The 20,566-nt window shown below is 39.4% G+C and overlaps 1 protein-coding gene across 2 annotated transcripts in view; it reads right to left on the bottom strand.

The window, feature by feature from the left end:
- Rfk (Riboflavin kinase) overlaps positions 1-19,799 on the bottom strand; it is a 30,844-nt gene extending 11,045 nt beyond the window's left edge. For both annotated transcript variants that reach the window (XM_071685357.1, XM_071685358.1), the window contains exons 1-2: positions 19,644-19,799; positions 9,658-9,809 (exon numbers count right to left, since the gene is read on the bottom strand). In XM_071685357.1, the coding sequence (XP_071541458.1) occupies positions 9,658-9,809; positions 19,644-19,737 (246 nt within the window). In that variant the 5' untranslated portion in view covers positions 19,738-19,799. The remainder of the gene's footprint in view (positions 1-9,657; positions 9,810-19,643) is intronic.
- Positions 19,800-20,566: the final 767 nt, after the last annotated feature.

The following is a 20,566-nucleotide window of genomic DNA, read 5'->3' as shown; positions in this document are numbered from 1 at the left end:
GTTAGTTATTTTTTTGAAGTTACTATCATGGCTCAGCATTACCAGAATGTACAGATATGCATCAACGAGGATTATGACCATTGTGACCAAAGTATATCCCGTCCTAGCCAAAAATCAACCACAAACAAGATCTATTGCTACCATAATGAAAAAGCCCATTTTTGTTAAAACTCCTGAAATCAAACACATGGGAAACTATTCTACTCTATAAGCATAAAATTGCCCAAAGAATACAAACATTCAAAATGAACAAAGCACTGTAGTCCATTGTTTCAATATGATGAACTCATGAACGTCTACTTAATCCAACATGTACAAGAAGCAGATCAAAGTACCTGCAAGTGACAAAATTCACAGTCATAAGGAAGGTTTCTGATCCATCAGTTTATTGAAGATTGGAATGAAAACACCACATACTGAAAACTGGAGCAAACTGTGAGCAGCTCCTAACTACAGAACTGTAAAGAAGAGTGTAATGTGGGTCGTTGGCTGGGAGGTGTCATACGGCTGGAGGGGTTCCCTATGTTGCTGGGTTTCTATAAATGAACAACAGTTGTTATGGTAATCAACGAGGGTGTAATCATATCAAATATTCAGGATTCTAGACACATCACAATAGTGTAACAATTACTTTAAAAGTTAATACCATAACAAACAATTAACAAATATCATATCTGTACCAAATGTTTTGACCTAGAAAGAAAACATGCAACAAGCAATACTTGTGAATTTTTTCACAACTACACTGCTACCAGGCATTTCTCCATCAGCATACCTTCCACCTACCATTCACCAGTTTGTTAAGTTCCAAACCATAACCTGAACATCTGTCGTCTCTAACCTACTGAAAGCTGTTTACCTGTTATATGTACAAGTTATATGTTATATGTACAAGTTTGAATGGAGAAAAACTGGAGGAAGTAAAGTGTTTTAGATATCTGGGAGTGGATCTGGCAGCGGATGGAACCATGGAAGCGGAAGTGAATCATACGGTGGGGGAGGGGGCGAAAATTCTGGGAGCCTTGAAGAATGTTTGGAAGTCGAGAACATTATCTCGGAAAGCAAAAATGGGTATGTTTGAAGGAATAGTGGTTCCAACAATGTTGTATGGCTGCAAGGCGTGGGCTATGGATAGAGTTGTGCGCAGGAGGGCGGATGTGCTGGAAATGAGATGTTTGAGGACAATATGTGGTGTGAGGTGGTTTGATCGAGTAAGTAATGTAAGGGTAAGAGAGATGTGTGGAAATAAAAAGAGTGTGGTTGAGAGAGCAGAAGAGGGTGTTTTGAAATGGTTTGGGCACATGGAGAGAATGAGTGAGGAAAGATTGACCAAGAGGATATATGTGTCAGAGGTGGAGGGAACGAGAAGTGGGAGACCAAATTGGAGGTGGAAGGATGGAGTGAAAAAGATTTTGAGCTACTGAGGCCTGAACATGCGGGAGGGTGAAAGACATGCAAGGAACAGAGTGAATTGGAACGATGTGGTATACAGGGGTCGATGCGCTGTCAATGCATTAAACCAGGGCATGTAAAGCATCTGGGGTAAACCATGGAAAGTTTTGTGGGGCCTGGATGTGGAAAGGGAGCTGTGGTTTCAGTGTATTATACATGGCAGCTAGAGACTGAGTGTGAACGAATATGGCCTTTGTTGTCTTTTCCTAGTGCTACCTCTCGTGTGTGCGGGGGGAGGGGGTTGTCATTTTATGTATGGTGGAGTGGCAACAGGAATGAATACAGGCAGCAAGTATGAATTATGTACATGTGTGTATGTATATGTCTGTGTATGTATATATATGTATACATTGAAATGTATAGGTATGTATATGTCAGTGTGTGGACGTGTATGTATATACATGTGTATGTGGGTGGGTTGGGCCATTCTTTCATCTGTTTCCTTGCGCTACCTCACAAACGTGGGAGACAGCAACAAAGTATAATAAAATAATAATAAATTATGATCCATGCCATGTGATCTTCAAGAATGCCATTATACACATCCTGATGATCAGTAACTATCATGCTAGAGCTAAAAATACAGACTACAATGGAAACAAGGCTAACAGAACATGCAAAGCACAATAAAGAAATGCAGAAAAAAATCAACGTTTCAGAAGTGAAGGATAATATGATATGCGTACTATGATCTTCAGGGTACATAGTAAAAGTATTTCTGGCAAAAATCATTATATTTCCCCTACTGAAATTCTTTTTTTTAGTGTTATTTGTCAATTTACTTCAACTACTACATACCAATCATCCAACACTATGAAAATGTAACTTACACTTGAAAAACATACCCATTTGTATTTACTTCAAACTCTTTCCTCCATTAAAGTCATCTTTTTTTTTTACCATCAAAATATATTCTCCTGTTATAATCAAAACCAACCATTAAAATGAAAAACCAGTAACAAAGCTGACATCTGTGACTGCTCAATGGTGTGCCCATGGAGGACTGGCTCTAAAGGTGATATTCACATATAATTTACCAATCTATACCCTGTTTATCAGAGATTTTGTGTATTAAAAATCAGCATAAATAAAAATACAAATACATTCCACTTCAGATACAATTCCCATCTTTCATACTTGATCATCATCCTGTGTCAGCAACATACTGCCAGGAACAGACAAAGGCCACATTCAATCTCTAGCTGTCATGTGTAATGCACAAAAACCACAGTTCCCTATCCACACCCAGGCCCCACAGACCATTTCAGGTTTACCCCAGATGCTTCACATGCTGCAATCCAGTCAACTGACAGCACATTGTCCCCTGTATACCACATCATTCTAATTCACTCTATCCTGTGCACACCTCTCATCCTCATGCATTTTCAGGCCCCAATCACTCAGAATCTTTTTCACTCCATCTTTCTACCTCCAATTTGGCTAGCCCATTCTCCTTGGTCCCTTCACTTCTGACCCATATATCCTCTCTGTCAAACTTCCTTACTCATTCTCTCTATATGTCCAAAACATTTCAGTAATGCTTCTTCAGCTCTCAACCACACTCTTTTTATTATCACACCTCCCTTATCCTTTCATTACTTACTCAGTCCAACCAATTCACACCATATACTGTCCTCAAATATTTCATTTCTAACACACCACCCTCCTCTTGACTCTTATGCCTCACATCCACATAATAATGTTGGGTCTACTACACCTTCAAATATACCGATTTTTGCCTTCCCAGATAACAATCTCTTTCTATACATTCTTCAGTGTTCCCAGAAACTTTGCCCCCACACCAGTCCTATAACTCATTTCTGCTTCCATGGTTCCATTCATTATTATAATCATCATTATTATTATTATTACTATTTTTTTTTCATACCATTCGCCATTTCCCGCGTCAGCAAGGTAGCGCTAAGAACAGAGGACTGAGCCTTTGAGGGAATGGCCTCCTCCTCTGTTCCTTCATTAGGAAAACCAAATATGAGAGGGGAGGATTTCCAGCCCCCGCTCCCTTCCCTTTTAGTCGCCTTCTACGACACGCAGGGAATACGTGGGAAGTATTCTTTCTCCCCTATCCCTAGGAATAAAAATTATTATTATTATTATCATTATTATTATTATTAGTATTATTATTATTGTTATTATTATTATTATTATTATTATTATCTTCTTGCTAAATGGAATCTTGACTCTAAAGAATGTAGTTTCAGATTTATGAATATAAGGGATGGAACTACTGTATTCAGTTTGGTTGGTGTTGCTGGATGGAGTGGGTTGTAAGGTAACTGTCATTATATATCTGTAAAATAGAGGGGTGGTGGGAGGGAAGAGAGAGAGAGTTCTATAATAATAAGACCCTATCTCTTAAACTTTTTCTACTAACAAATAACTTATCAAACTTCTATAAATTGTCACCATTTCCAGTTTTATCACAAATTATTTTGTTCATTTTTACTCTAATACTATAAAGTATTACTTTACACCCTCTCATGCAAGCTACTCCTTAGTTTCTTGTTGTGGGCTCAGACTGTTTTTCTTTAGATCTTGTAACGAACTGTTCAGTGTCAACACTGTCCAATTGATTTAGAATTTCGTACAATCTTTCACACATTCCCAAAACTTTTCTTTCTGCAAAGGTGCTACAGTACTGCTTCTTTAAATTTCATCCTTACACTAACCTTAGACTTTACCCCTAAGACATTCCCAAACCATTCTCCCCCCCTAGATTAGTTTCACTCAAAGATAGAAAATCCAGGTTCCTCTCTGTAATATATTACCTGTCATACTCTTCTCATTCTGGTAACATCTATGCACATTCAGACACTCAAGCCTGAGCCTTTGAGGAGGACAAGCATTCTCTATTGGCTCCTTGTGTTCTAAATTTCAAAATTTGAAATACAAGGAAGGATTTATGGATCTGGAGATGGCATATGATAGAGTTGATAGAGATGCTCTGTGGAAGGTATTAAGAATATATGGTGTGGGAGGCAAGTTGTTAGAAGCAGTGAAAAGTTTTTATCGAGGATGTAAGGCATGTGTACGTGTAGGAAGAGAGGAAAGTGATTGGTTCTCAGTGAATGTAGGTTTGCGGCAGGGGTGTGTGATGTCTCCATGGTTGTTTAATTTGTTTATGGATGGGGATGTTAGGGAGGTAAATGCAAGAGTTTTGGAAAGAGGGGCAAGTATGAAGTCTGTTGGGGATGAGAGAGCTTGGGAAGTGAGTCAGTTGTTGTTCGCTGATGATACAGCGCTGGTGGCTGATTCATGTGAGAAACTGCAGAAGCTTGTGACTGAGTTTGGTAAAGTGTGTGAAAGAAGAAAGTTAAGAGTAAATGTGAATAAGAGCAAGGTTATTAGGTACTGTAGGGTTGAGGGTCAAGTCAATTGGGGGGTAAGTTTGAATGGAGCAAAACTGGAGGAAGTAAAGTGTTTTAGATATCTGGGAGTGGATCTGGCAGCAGATGGAACCATGGAAGCGGAAGTGGATCATAGGGTGGAGGAGGGGGCGAAAATCCTGGGAGCCTTGAAGAATGTGTGGAAGTCGAGAACATTATCTCAGAAAGCAAAAATGGGTATGTTTGAAGGAATTGTGGTTCCAACAATATTGTATGCTTGCGAGGCGTGGGCTATGGATAGAGTAGTGTGCAGGAGGATGGATGTGCTGGAAATGAGATGTTTGAGGACAATGTGTGGTGTGAGGTGGTTTGATCGAGTAAGTAACGTAAGGGTAAGAGAGATGTGTGGAAATAAAAAGAGCGTGGTTGAGAGAGCAGAAGAGGGTGTTTTGAAATGGTTCGGGCACATGGAGAGAATGAGTGAGGAAAGATTGACCAAGAGGATATATGTGTCGGAGGTGGAGGGAGCGAGGAGAAGTGGGAGACCAAATTGGAGGTGGAAAGATGGAGTGAAAAAGATTTTGTGTGATCAGAGCCTGAACATGCAGGAGGGTGAAAGGAGGGCAAGGAATAGAGTGAATTGGATCGATGTGGTATACCGGGGTTGACGTGCTGTCAGTGGATTGAATCAGGGCATGTGAAGCGTCTGGGGTAAACCATGGAAAGCTGTGTAGGTATGTATATTTGCGTGTGTGGACGTATGTATATACATGTGTATGGGGGTGGGTTGGGCCATTTCTTTCGTCTGTTTCCTTGCGCTACCTCACAAACGCGGGAGGGTGAAAGGAGGGCAAAGAATAGAGTGAATTGGAGCGATGTGGTATACCGGGGTTGACGTGCTGTCAGTGGATTGAATCAAGGCATGTGTATGGGGGTGGGTTGTGCCATTTCTTTCGTCTGTTTCCTTGCGCTACCTCGCAAATGCGGGAGACAGCAAAAAAAAAAAAAAAAAAAAAAAAAATATATATACTTAGAAAATCAAATGGATTCGTATGTAGCATTTATGGATCTGGAGAAGGCATATGACAGAGTTGATAGAGATGCTCTGTGGAAGGTATTAAGAATATATGGTGTGGGAGGCAAGTTGTTAGAAGCAGTGAAAAGTTTTTATCGAGGATGTAAGGCATGTGTACGTGTAGGAAGAGAGGAAAGTGATTGGTTCTCAGTGAATGAAGGTTTGCGGCAGGGGTGTGTGATGTCTCCATGGTTGTTTAATTTGTTTATGGATGGGATTGTTAGGGAGGTGAATGCAAGAGTTTTGGAAAGAGGGGCAAGAATGAAGTCTGTTGTGGATGAGAGAGCTTGGGAAGTGAGTCAGTTGTTGTTCGCTGATGATACAGCGCTGGTGGCTGATTCATGTGAGAAACTGCAGAAGCTAGTGACTGAGTTTGGTAAAGTGTGTGAAAGAAGAAAGTTAAGAGTAAATGTGAATAAGAGCAAGGTTATTAGGTACAGAAGGGTTGAGGGTCAAGTCAATTGGGAGGTAAGTTTGAATGGAGAAAAACTGGAGGAAGTAAAGTGTTTTAGATATCTGGGAGTGGATCTGGCAGCAGATGGAACCATGGAAGCGGAAGTGAATCATAGGGTGGGGGAGGGGGCGAAAATCCTGGGAGCCTTGAAGAATGTGTGGAAGTCGAGAACATTATCTCGGAAAGCAAAAATGGGTATGTTTGAAGGAATAGTGGTTCCAACAATGTTGTATGGTTGCGAGGCGTGGGCTATGGATAGAGTTGTGCCCAGGAGGGTGGATGTGCTGGAAATGAGATGTTTGAGGACAATGTGTGGTGTGAGGTGGTTTGATTGAGTAAGTAATGTAAGGGTAAGAGAGATGTGTGGAAATAAAAAGAGCATGGTTGAGAGAGCAGAAGAGGGTGTTTTGAAATGGTTCAGGCACATGGAGAGAATTAGTGAGGAAAGATTGACCAAGAGGATATATGTGTCGGAGGTGGAGGGAACGTGGAGAAGTGGGAGACCAAATTGGAGGTGGAAAGATGGAGTGAAAAAGATTTTGAGTGATCGGGGCCTGAACATGCAGGAGGGTGAAAGGCGGGCAAGGAATGGAGTGAATTGGATTGATGTGGTATACCGGGGTTGACGTGCTGTCAGTGGATTGAATCAGGGCATGTGAAGCGTCTGGGGTAAACCATGGAAAGTTGTGTGGGGCCTGGATGTGGAAAGGGAGCTGTGGTTTCGGGCATTATTGCGTGACAGCTGGAGACTGAGTGTGAACGAATTGGGCCTTTGTTGTCTTTTCCTAGTGCTACCTCGCACACATGAGGGGGAAGGGGGATGGTATTCCATGTGTGGCGAGATGGTGATGGGAATGAATAGGGGCAGGCAGTGTGAATTGTGTGCATGGGTATATATGTATGTGTCTGTGTGTGTATATATATGTATACATTGAGATGTATAGGTATGTATATTTGCGTGTGTGGGCGTGTGTGTGTGTACATTGTGTATGGGGGTGGGTTATGCCATTTCTTTCGTCTGTTTCCTTGCGCTACCTCGCAAACGCGGGAGACAGCGACAAAGCAAAATAAAAAAATAAATAAATATAAGGAAGGATTGTTTTCAGCTCCCTGCTCCTGCCTGTTTTAGTTGCTTTCTGTGATCCACAGGGAATGAGTGATGGAAAGCACTCTTTCTACACTATACCCTGGGATGAATAATAATTATATTTTTTCATACTTGACTGATATTTCCTGCATTCCAGTGAAGCACAAGGAAACACACAAAGAAAGACACATCCACACACATAGACTGTATATACATGTACACATATAGATGTACATATATACATATACATGTTCATACTTGCTCACCTTCATCCATTCCAGACGTCACCCCACACCACAGGAAGGAGCACAATGCAAGAAGGAAAATATAAAAAAAGATAACATACATTCTCTTCTCCCCTGCCCACACCTGACTGCCACTCCCTGCTTCAGCAAAGTAGTGCCAGGAAATAGACAAAGAAAGGCCACACCCACACACACTCATTCTCATGTACCAATACCATAGCCCCCTATCCACATCTAGGCCCCAAAGACCTTTCCATGGTTTATCCCGGACATTTCACATGCCCTGGTTCAGTCCATAACTATAACAGAATAATAATTATAACATACAAAAGACACATGCATATCACAACACTACTTGACTTGTCATCCCATCTCATGGATGTGGAGTGTTTTCTATGGAGATGAGCAAAAGAAGAGGAAAAAAAAAAAAAAGGAAGAAAAACGATCATGCCATAAGTGGAAGAAGCAAGAGAAAGGGGGAGCCCAAGGACATGAAAGGATGAAGTAAAAAAAGATTTGATTAATGGGTGCTGAATTTTCAGAAGGGCAAGAGGTGTGAACACAATGAACTGGATTATGTAAGGAGTGCAGCAATTTTACCTGGCTGAACTAGGGCATATGAAGCTGTCAAGGTAAACAGAAGAGTAGTTTCAGGAGATTGGCTGTGGATGGTAGGCTCTGGTTTTGGTACATTATCTGTGACAGCTAAAGGATGGATGCTGCCAATTGAAGCCATTGTTCATTTGTTCCTGACATTAATTCATTAAAGAGGAAAATATGCATAAAAGAGTTCTTACATAAAAATTCAAAATCCTGACCTAAGTATGCCTTTAAAATCATATAAACACACAAAACAGTTAAGTAAAATCCTGTACCTTTTAATTTCAACATATAGGAAAAACATTTCATTGCATGCTCAATATTACTAAGTATCAGATACTCATGCTTCATTCTTTACTCATAATTATATGGATGAAAAGCACAGTCAATAAGAAGTTAAAAGCTTTCAACTTGCTAAAAGTATGGCTAGGTTTCTTTTCAAAACTCATAATGTACCAATCAGGTATACAGCTGATACAGCTTCATGCAAGAGCCAAATATGCTGCATAAAATCAATATGACACAGCAGAGTCCAATCACATATCAGCTAATTAGATTCTTGTGACAAAAGTCGGGAAAATTGATTTTCTACAATCAAACAGTGAAAAAGGCTAGATTTCTGGTGTGTTCATTTTGCTCACACCTTTTCAATCACTGTATCCAGCACATTTTGATGCAATGGGATTATCAGTCTTATCAAAAACAAATAAAAATGTTCACCTGTGAAACTCCAACATAATGTACATATGTATATAAAGCCAATAAATTAAAACTAGCCATGATAAAGGTATTCAAAATTTATCAGACCCAGATATAATCCTAAAGTCTGGCAGAGCTGGATGAGATACAGTATTTGCCAGAGAATATTCACAACTAATAATACCAAATTAAGACTCTGGACCAAGACATTATTTCTCACCTGGAAAAATGCCAGTTATTATTATGGGAAGAGGCAAATATAGATGCACTTTTATATGATCCTGATCTCTTGTCGTTTCAATATATCTCACCGATCTATGGATAAATTTATGACAAAATGGAACTATATAAATTTGCAATCAAAGTTGTACATATAAACACTGTTGAAGTTTTAAATGTGACCATGTCATGCCCATCCAAGACTTTATTCTGAGCCGAAGCACATGAAACATTTTCACATCTACACATAGTTAGGAAACATGCGATATAACAAGAGCTATGGATTAAAAACTAAAGGTTTGCTAGGTGAGAGGTCATAAAATAACAAACAGTTACACAGGTTAAAGGTATTGCAATTGCCCTCCTTTCTTTTGGAAGAGCTGGGACAAAAATTATTACATTGAAAAATTCAATTAAGACCTCATGACCTTTATGGGTTTAATGAATAAATCTGATGTTGAAATTGTTATATATTAACTTACCATTGACTTTTTCTTATTACTGTAGTAAGGGTTCCAACCAATACTCATCACCATCTTATATGTGGGACCGTTGTCAACTTTTGCCCACCCATAATATATCCCTGTTGTGACCTCTTCTGGAAGATGCTCGACAACATGCTCAGGAAAATTTGCTGGAATTTGGAAAAAGTGTTGAGATAGATCCATATTGCAATGATTTGTGATATGTACAAACTGTCTATGAAGCATCTGCATATGTATGCAAGTATGTTTCCACTGCTATGTGATTACTATTTGTGTTTTCTAAGCAGAGAGTTTTACTTTCAAGTTGTCCCATCTCTTAACCTAATATATGTATGCACCATGTCTTTATTCCTATGTATGTGTGCACACAAACACACACACACACCCTAGCTCATGCCTGGTATTCATTTCATCGACTAGCCCTTAAGGGAGGATGAGCAGCTGGGTGGACTGAGAACCTGTTGCTGATACTAGGATACAAACCTATGTGGGTTTGATCCCAGGTGGCCCGTGCATTTGTGATGGTCAGTAATGCTAAGTGCTACACCAATGAACTCCATATATATATATGTATGATAGTTTATATATAAGTATCTATCTTCCTTTATTTTTAATACTTGTTCACCATTACCAGCACTGATAGTACCAAGAGAAGACAAACAGCCTCATTTGCTCATATCCACTCTCTTGCTGCCATGCAGAATGCTCAGCCCTCCCATCCACTGCCAAGCCACACACCTTTCTGTGGTTTCCCTTGAACACTTCATGTGACCTAGCTCAGCCCATCGACAGCACATTGCCCCCTGTATGCCTTATGTTCCAATTCATTCCATCCCATGCACAACTCACACCCTCCTGCGTGTTCAAGCCCTTAAACACTCAAAGCATCCTTCCACTTCCTACTCAGTTTCCCCCCTTCACACTGTTTCCTCCCCTTCCAATTAAAATATCAAAAATAATTACAATGAAAATATATCTATTCTTAAATACACCGATTCTCCCTCCTTAGCAAGGTACCATCAGGAACAAACAATGGCCTCATTTGCATACATTTACTCTCCATCTGTGGTGTGCGATTTACTAAAACCAGACCTCATTATCTATAGTTAAGCTCCTCAGACTAATCCATGGTTTACCTTGACCACTTCAAATGCCCTAGTTAAGACTATGTCCCCTGTAAGCCACATCCATCCAGCTCATTCTATCCTATGCCCGCCTCTCACCTCCTGATTGTTCAAATCCCAATAATCCACAGCCTTCTTCATGCCATCTTCCAACTCCTAGTTCTCCCCTCTATTCCTTTCTCCCTTCACTTCTGACACATATATCCTATTGTTTAGTTTTTTCTTCATCCTGTCCAAGTGCCTGAACCATTCCAGCACACCCTGGTCAGCTTTCCCAATCAGACTGCACTTTCCATCACATCTCTTTCTTACAGTGTCATTCCTTACACAATCAAACCACCTTCCACAACTTATTGTCCTCATGCACTTCATTTCCAGCATGTCCAAAATGTTCCATTCTTTTGCTTTCAAAGCCCATGACTCAGATCCATACAACACTGTCAGAATCATTATGAATATGTATGTGTACATATGCATTTGTATGTGTACACATGTATTTGTGTGTATGTATATGTGTGTATATATATATATATATATATATATATATATATATATATATATATATATATATATATATATAGGAAAGGATCACAATTTTGCGCGTGATCAAGATATTCCTCTGAGTCCACGGGGAAAATGAAACACGTGTTTCATTTTCCCTGTGGACTCATAGGAATATATATATATATATATATATATATATATATATATATATATATATATATATATATATATAGCGGGCTATGGATAGAGTTGTGTGCAGGAGGGTGGATGTGCTGGAAATGAGATGTTTGAGGACAATGTGTGGTGTGAGGTGGTTTGATCGAGTAAGTAATGTAAGGGTAAGAGAGATGTGTGGAAATAAAAAGAGCGTGGTTGAGAGAGCAGAAGAGGGTGTTTTGAAATGGTTTGGGCACATGGAGAGAATGAGTGAGGAAAGATTGACCAAGAGGATACATGTGTCGGAGGTGGAGGGAACGAGGAGAAGTGGGAGACCAAATTGGAGGTGGAAAGATGGAGTGAAAAAGATTTTGTGTGATCGGGGCGTGAACATGCAGGAGGGTGATAGAAAGGCGGGCAAGGAATAGAGTGAATTGGATCGATGTGGTATATATATATATATATATATTTTATAAATAAATAATATATATATATATATATATATATATATATATATATATATATATATATATATATATCCCTGGGGACAGGGGAGAAAGAATACTTCCCACTTATTCCCTGCGTGTCACAGAAGGCGACTAAAAGGGAAGGGAGCGGGGGGCTGGAAATCCTCCCCTATCTCTTTATTCTATTTTTCCAAAAGAAGGAACAGAGAAGGGGGCCAGGTGAGGATATTCCCTCAAAGGTTCAGTACTCTGTTCTTAACACTACCTCGCTGACATGGGAGATGGCGAATAGTATGAAGGAAAAAAGAAAAAGTATATATGTATTTATATGTGTACGGAAGCGGAAGTGGATCATAGGGTGGGGGAGGGGGCGAAAATTTTGGGAGCCTTGAAAAATGTGTGGAAGTCGAGAACATTATCTCGGAAAGCAAAAATGGGTATGTTTGAAGGAATAGTGGTTCCAACAATGTTGTATGGTTGCGAGGCGTGGGCTATGGATAGAGATGTGCGCAGGAGGATGGATGTGCTGGAAATGAGATGTTTGAGGACAATGTGTGGTGTGAGGTGGTTTGATCGAGTAAGTAACGTAAGGGTAAGAGAGATGTGTGGAAATAAAAAGAGCGTGGTTGGGAGAGCAGAAGAGGGTGTTTTGAAGTGGTTTGGGCACATGGAGAGAATGAGTGAGGAAAGATTGACCAAGAGGATATATGTGTCGGAGGTGGAGGGAACGAGGAGAAGGGGGAGACCAAATTGGAGGTGGAAAGATGGAGTGAAAAAGATTTTGTGTGATCGGGGCCTGAACATGCAGGAGGGTGAAAGGAGGGCAAGGAATAGAGTGAATTGGAGCGATGTGGTATACAGGGGTTGATGTGCTGTCGGTGGATTGAATCAGGGCATGTGAAGCGTCTGGGGTAAACCATGGAAAGCTGTGTAGGTATGTATATTTGCGTGTGTGGACGTGTGTATGTACATGAGTATGGGGGGGGGGTTGGGCCATTTCTTTCGTCTGTTTCCCTGCGCTACCTCGCAAACGCGGGAGACAGCGACAAAGTATAAAAAAAAAAAAAAAAAAAAAAATGTGTACGTATTTGTATTTATATGTGTATACATTAATATGTAAATCTATGTATGTGTGCCTGTATGGGCATTTATGTACATAAATATATATGTGTGTATATGAATGGATGGGCCATTCTTCATCTGTTTCCTGGCGCTACCTCGCTGACTCAGGAAACCGTGATTAACTACAATAGAATAGAATATATATACAGGTACTATACTGAATTTCCGGTAACTGATGGTTCGGCACCTCCTTTAGTCAGGACAAAAATTATGTGAGGGAACTGAAATTACCGCGGCCACCAGACTAGTTTACTGGGCAGCCACAGATGGTGTTGTGTGTAGGGCATGCTTATTTACATTCTTTACACTGCACTTGTTGGTGGTGATACCGCAATTCTGTGAGATTCTCAGCTTATTTTGCTTAAATTTAACCCTAGCTATGGCTTCTAAGACGTATGAGAGTGTCAGTCATGGTGTCAAATGTAAACATCAGTCCATATCGATCCAAGATAAAGTAGAACTATTGAAAAAAATAGACCGTGGTGTTTCGGTGCATAAGCTGTGTGACATCTGCAATATTGGTTCATCAACTGTTTATGACATACAGAAGCAAAGGGAGAAAATATTGAAATTCTATGCAGAAAGCGATTCCAAGCAAATGACAATTAGAAAAACTATGAAAGATGGTAAGAGTATTGAGCATGATCAAGTGATGATGAAATGGTTTTATATTTAATATACATTTAATTTAAATTTCTAATGGTTCATGGTATACCTTAGACACATGGGAGATGTATAATTAGTGGATTACAGGTGTGCTGATGAATTATCATTACGTGACCACTGTTGGTCTGGCAAAATCGTTAATCCTTTGGCAAAATCGTTAATGCTTTGGAACCAAGAGTGCCGGAAAATCGGTGTACTTTTTTTTTTTATACTTTGTCGCTGTCTCCCGCGTTTGCGAGGTAGCGCAAGGAAACAGACGAAAGAAATGGCCCAACCCCCCCCCCCCCATACACATGTATATACATACGTCCACACACGCAAATATACATACCTACACAGCTTTCCATGGTTTACCCCAGACGCTTCACATGCCTTGATTCAATCCACTGACAGCACGTCAGCCCCGGTATACCACATCGCTCCAATTCACTCTATTCCTTGCCCTCCTTTCACCCTCCTGCATGTTCAGGCCCCGATCACACAAAATCTTTTTCACTCCATCTTTCCACCTCCAATTTGGTCTCCCTCTTCTCCTTGTTCCCTCCACCTCCGACACATATATCCTCTTGGTCAATCTTTCCTCACTCATCCTCTCCATGTGCCCAAACCACTTCAAAACACCCTCTTCTGCTCTCTCAACCACGCTCTTTTTATTTCCACACATCTCTCTTACCCTTACGTTACTCACTCGATCAAACCACCTCACACCACACATTGTCCTCAAACATCTCATTTCCAGCACATCCATCCTCCTGCGCACAACTCTATCCATAGCCCACGCCTCGCAACCATACAACATTGTTGGAACCACTATTCCTTCAAACATACCCATTTTTGCTTTCCGAGATAATGTTCTCAACTTCCACACATTCTTCAAGGCCCCCAGAATTTTCCCCCCCTCCCCCACCCTATGATCCACTTCCGCTTCCATGGTTCCATCCGCTGCCAGATCCACTCCCAGATATCTAAAACACTTCACTTCCTCCAGTTTTTCTCCATTCAAACTCACCTCCCAATTGACTTGACCCTCAACCCTACTGTACCTAATAACCTTGCTCTTATTCACATTTACTCTTAACTTTCTTCTTCCACACACTTTACCAAACTCAGTCACCAGCTTCTGCAGTTTCACACATGAATCAGCCACCAGCGCTGTGTCATCAGCGAACAACAACTGACTCACTTCCCAATAATAAATAATTTTTCAGTTTCTAAATTGCAACATATAATTCACTTTTTATAAAGAGTCTGTAAGGACTGAATAGTACAAACCCACACCTTTTGTCCTTAATATCAAACTGAAAATCACTTACATGTAGCATGCTTATCTCTGAAACTGAAGCCAAGAAGCTTATTTTATAGGCAAAGCCCCATCACTATCAGTGATGATGATGTTTCATGATGGAATATATATCTGAAGATTATAATCCCAAATGAAAATTTCTAAATTATTAAACTGATACAGAGTTTGCTTCATACATTAAAGGGCATGCTTCATATGATGCAACAACTTGCATTGTATTTTGTGGAAATGCTAAATATATAAAATGAAAAACCTTCCCCTTTTCACATGTAAAGAATACATTTGCATATCATCCAAGGTAATACCAAATGATAGTATTCATGATCAGAATCATCCTTGTATGACAGTGCTTAGAATATATGCGCTCTCTGCACAGAGACTAAGATCATCCTTAAGAAATCGTTCTGAATTGAAACTTTCAAACAGCTCTGTACAACTCTTCCTAACTTTCAAACCACAACAATGATGGCCTAGCATGCCTTAATTCTTTCTCCTTTTCAACAAAATAACTTTGTAAGACTTTATTTCCCCATTGACAAAACATCGAGATTCCCCTATCTCTTCACCTAGTACAATCTCTCCCACTCATCTTTAATTTCTGTCCTCTTAGCTGCTAAGGGCGACAAGCAAGAGTATAGATCGTTCCTAATATTTTCTGTGGTGTCTACTTCCTTATCAAATTGGCATCAAGCCCATTAACCAATCAGGCAATTTAAACTGTAGCTTCAATGGATCTGAAAAATAACTTACTGGGATACGGAGAATAAGTAAGCCAAGAAATGTTTATCATAAATGTGATGAGGGCTCAAGTGACATCTACTGTTTCAGCATAATTTTTCTGCCTCCAAAACAATAAACCATATCAGGATGAAATACCATAAGCCATTTTGTAAATGGCAGATCAGTATAAATTTTCTTCATCTCCAGGGCACAGGACTACATTAGGAACTAGTACCATCATTTATTCACAAAATTACTGAAATACACAGGTTGAATGTGCACTATGTTATCAGATTAGAAAAAATATAAGACAAAAATCTAAATTCTAAAAGCGATCCATTTTCAAAACAACACCAGAAATGCCAATCGGATTTTGACAGTCTGAACCTCACTCGATTTTAGTTTGGAGATAACTGTAAAGAAAACTGATTTCAGGTTATTTTACGTAAATAAATGCTATAACCAGTTGGAGGAACGTAAGCAAGCTAGGTTTCGAATCAAGTCGAAGATCACAAGTAACTGTCAGCATAACATCATTTTCTGTTTTTTTCTATTATTCCATGAGCTAACAGGAGGTGAATCACAAAAACATCAGTAAACTCCAGTTCATTAAAATGATGCTTTAGATCTACACACCTGGAAGCTTTCCCTTGACTGATTCAAAGTAAAATGGCTAAGATGGTTTTATTAATAATGACAAACAAATAAAATAATCTAAAATCGACATACAACACTCCCCTGCTCTTATTACTTAGCCAATGTCCTTATAAGTATGATCAACTGTTACTGTAAACTGCTGAACAGTTCATTTCAACTTAGGACTTGAAGAGGATATCAGATTGTTTAGGTGTAAGAATTACCTAGGACCAGATTAAATGTTCATAAGTAAACTTTCAATACTTCAGCATGATCATATCGTGTGTTTTTTATAAAAAGTATGCTGATACAGGTTATATTCTTTATGAATCCTTACCTTAAGCAGAAATGTGAGTGTGTGTGTGTGTGTGTAGGGCTGTTTCTATGGCCGAAACTCATCAATTCAGTAAAAAACAGCCATTCATATTCAAACTTTCATTACATATAACAAGCTCTTTCTAAAGCTTAATAGTACTCACATAAATCCATTTTACAAACAAACTTCTTTTGCCATTACCTGTTCAGAACCCCAATCTTTAATGCAAAGCTATAATTTGAGCTCTAATTAGAAAGCCATGCTAATATCCATTATTATTCATTAAGAAACAAAATATCTCACATTCCTTCTACATATAAGGATGAATGCTGCATCATCATGAAAATAACATAGGTTATCTATAACTATCTTACATATATCTCTGACACCTGTTCCCTCCGGGAACTCCCACCAAGGGTTGGACAAGGCAAAAGATCTTCACTTATCCCTGTCCATACATGTCTCCCTCACATACACCATTCCATGCATTCGTCATCTATTTCTCTCCCTTAAGTATTCCTTCACCCTATTTCCCCATGTCACGTGAGGTGGTCTTCCACTCACACAAACCCATTTAATTGTACTATCATATACTCTCCTTGTAAACTCCCAGTCTTGCATTCTTTCCATATGCCCAAACCACCTCAAAGTGTTATGTTTCACCCATTCTAACACTCCACAATTCATTCCCTGCCTTAACACATCTCTCATACACCCTTTCATTTCTTTCTTCATTCCATCAAGTCACACCACATGCTCTTCTCAAATAGCTCATTTCCACAGTCTGGATTCTTGGCCTCTGTGCCTCATTCCATGTCCATATTTTAGTTGCAAAGGTCAGGGTTGGGAAGACTATGCTGTCCCTTAATCCTCTCTTAACTATGCTGTCCCTTAATCCTCTCTTAACTTCCATTCTTACACCTCTTCCCTTCACTATTCTATTAAGGGACCTAATGACCCTTCTAACCTATACTGCTTTTTCCCTTATCTCTCCTTCCATATCACTAAACTTACCAAAGACATCTCCCACATACTTAAATTCCATCACTTTGTCCAGTCTTCCCCCCCCCCCCCTCCCATATCACAGCACAAAATTTAGTACACTTTCTTATTTCTCTCTATATGGTTTTACAAAATCTATTCTTTCACTCCATTTCCTGTCAAACACCATTACATTACTCTGACTTGCACTTCACTTGAAACTTCTCCACTTACATCATAAAACACACAACTTTCTGCAACTCATCTTCACTCTCAGCAAACAACACAGTATCATCCACAAACAGGCTCGCCACTCTCCACCATATCTCACCACCACACTCCATCTCTGCACCCCCTTTGCCCTAGTTTTGCTTTCATCTCTCTTATCACTCCATCCATAAATATATTAAAAGGTGATGGTGACATCATCACAGCCCTGCCTCACACCTACATGTATCCTAACACTTTTGCTCGACTCTTCATCAACTCTTATGCACACATTTCCTCACCTATAGGCTTTTACACCACCCAACAGTTGTCCCCCCATGTACTATATATCCTTAACACAACCACAGAGCATTCCACCTTACTCTGTCCTACACTTTCTCTAAAGCTGCATACACCTCTTACCTTTCACTACATACTTTTCCACGGTCTCTTTACAACAAAAATCTGATCCACACATCCCCTACCTTTCCTAAAACCACCCTTGATCTTCATTCATTCCGCGTTCCATCACTCTGTCAGTTAATATTCTTGTATACACTTTTCCTGGTATACTTAATAGACTTATTCCCCTATTGCTAAATACCTTCTTTGCACCTTTTCCTATGAATAAGGAACAATAATATTGGCACAACCTTCTGTTTCCATGCTAATTTACGTACAAGATGCATCCATTTTATCACAATTTCTCCTCCTTACTTCAGCATTTCTGCCATAGATCAACTTCAGTTAGTTTAAGACCTACTAATTAATGTCATGTGGTATCTATATGTAAAAGTTTTTCAAGAAAAATGACAAAAAACAATTTACAACTCATGAAATATACTTTTGGGTAGGTTGAAGTTCAGGGAAAGGGTAATGATATAAAAATTAGATATTTTGATATCAATTCTCCCAGCATTGTTATCTAGAGTTAATAATGAATACTTTACATACATATTTATTTTCTTTTAACTACACTTCCTCTTCAAACTTCAGTCCATCTCAAACATGTCAGATAATAATTATTGCAAAATTACCATGAGTAAGCTCAATCAGTAATGGTCCCCACCACAGTACAATTTACATCCTTTAGGGGGGAAGATAATGTTTTAAATATAATTAATCAAAGCTTACTAAGTGTAATTATGACCCGCCCCTATATATATATATATATATATATATATATATATATATATATATATATATATATATATATATATATAAATATATATATATATATATATATATATATATATATATATATATTTTTTTTTTTTTTTTTTTCTGAGGGGCACTGGACTCATACCATCATGATTGAAATGCCAACGTCTCCATGAAGGGAATAATGAGGTATATCTTACCCATTAAGGCAATAATGAGGCATATCTCTTATCAAATGTACCCTAGTGACTTGAGCCAATATTGTGGGAACTAATTTAGTTTCAAGGGCAAAGCATTACTCTATGTATGACGCAACATTTTCCCCGAAGCTCGCGCAAGCAAAGTATATTAAAATGTCATTCTTCCTTCCCTCACGGCACAGTCTTCCTCACTTCTTCACCTTGAAGATATAGATGTTATATCATAATTACCGATAAAACTAATGTAAGATTATTACGAAATGAAGTCGTTTCGTCACCGGTCGAAACATTATGAAACTCGCAACACGCCGCACGCACTTTCCCAGAAGCTGGACCCCATGCCACACGATCTCCTAATTCACCCCCACCCCCCCAAAGAAGCCATCCTCGGCTACAGTGCTTCATTAACTCGACTCTTACCTGTCGGTATCCCCAGTTCCTTGGACCCTCGGCCGAAGCCCTTAACGACAGTGCCGACGGCGAAGTGTGGTAACCCTCTCCTGATGGCAGCCATCGCGATACTGAATGAAACGTGTGGTGGCTGTCGTCTGCTGGGCCCCCTGAGCCAGCATACCAGATGCACAAATCCTCCATTTTATCCCAATATTTTGCGACATTTTACGTTGAAAACTAATCATCATCTCATCACCTAATTGGACAGTGTGCGAGGAGGGATTTGAGTCCGTTGAACTCATTGCCTCTCACTGCTCAAAAAGGGGAAATACAAATATAGGTATTTCTCTACTTAATTTTTTTCGTGAAATATTACAAAATACAAGTAAACTGATGACTGTTTTTGTGTCTGTATGCATTAATAACTGTACATATATATGTGTATGAGTATATAATCGTATGTACACACACTTATATGAAGGTAAAACTTTGTTATACATGAAAAGAATTGTAGTAGTTACGAGAACTGTCATGTCGAACAATGGAGAAATGACCCAAGATGAAGTACAATGTTTATAACTTCCAGATAATATATGTCGGGAAAGAGATGGGTTCCATGAGAGTAAATGTGTCTTTCCTTTTGAAATACACCCACACGGAGTGTAATACTCCCTCCCTGTGTAGTACATGAATAAAGAGAATTAACAATATATTTTTATTCCTGTTTCTCTCTCTGTCTGATCACTATGTAGTTCATGGCTGTGTGCGAGTGGGATGGTGTGACCAGCGTTGACAATTATCAGGTCGATTCTGGGCCTTGAAGAAAGGCGAGGATCATGTCTCCCTTCTTCTTTCCTCTCTTCCATTGCCGACAGCCATGGACTTCCCACTCTGGGAAAGAATAGGAAGGTAGCAATGATGGTGGAGTTAAGATTTCCCAGATTGATTTT

Source organism: Panulirus ornatus, chromosome 40 (genome assembly GCF_036320965.1).
Source record: "Panulirus ornatus isolate Po-2019 chromosome 40, ASM3632096v1, whole genome shotgun sequence".
Taxonomy (NCBI): Eukaryota; Metazoa; Arthropoda; class Malacostraca; order Decapoda; family Palinuridae; genus Panulirus; species Panulirus ornatus.
Note: the sequence above shows the minus strand (reverse complement) of the source record. Positions and strands in the feature narration are given on the sequence as shown.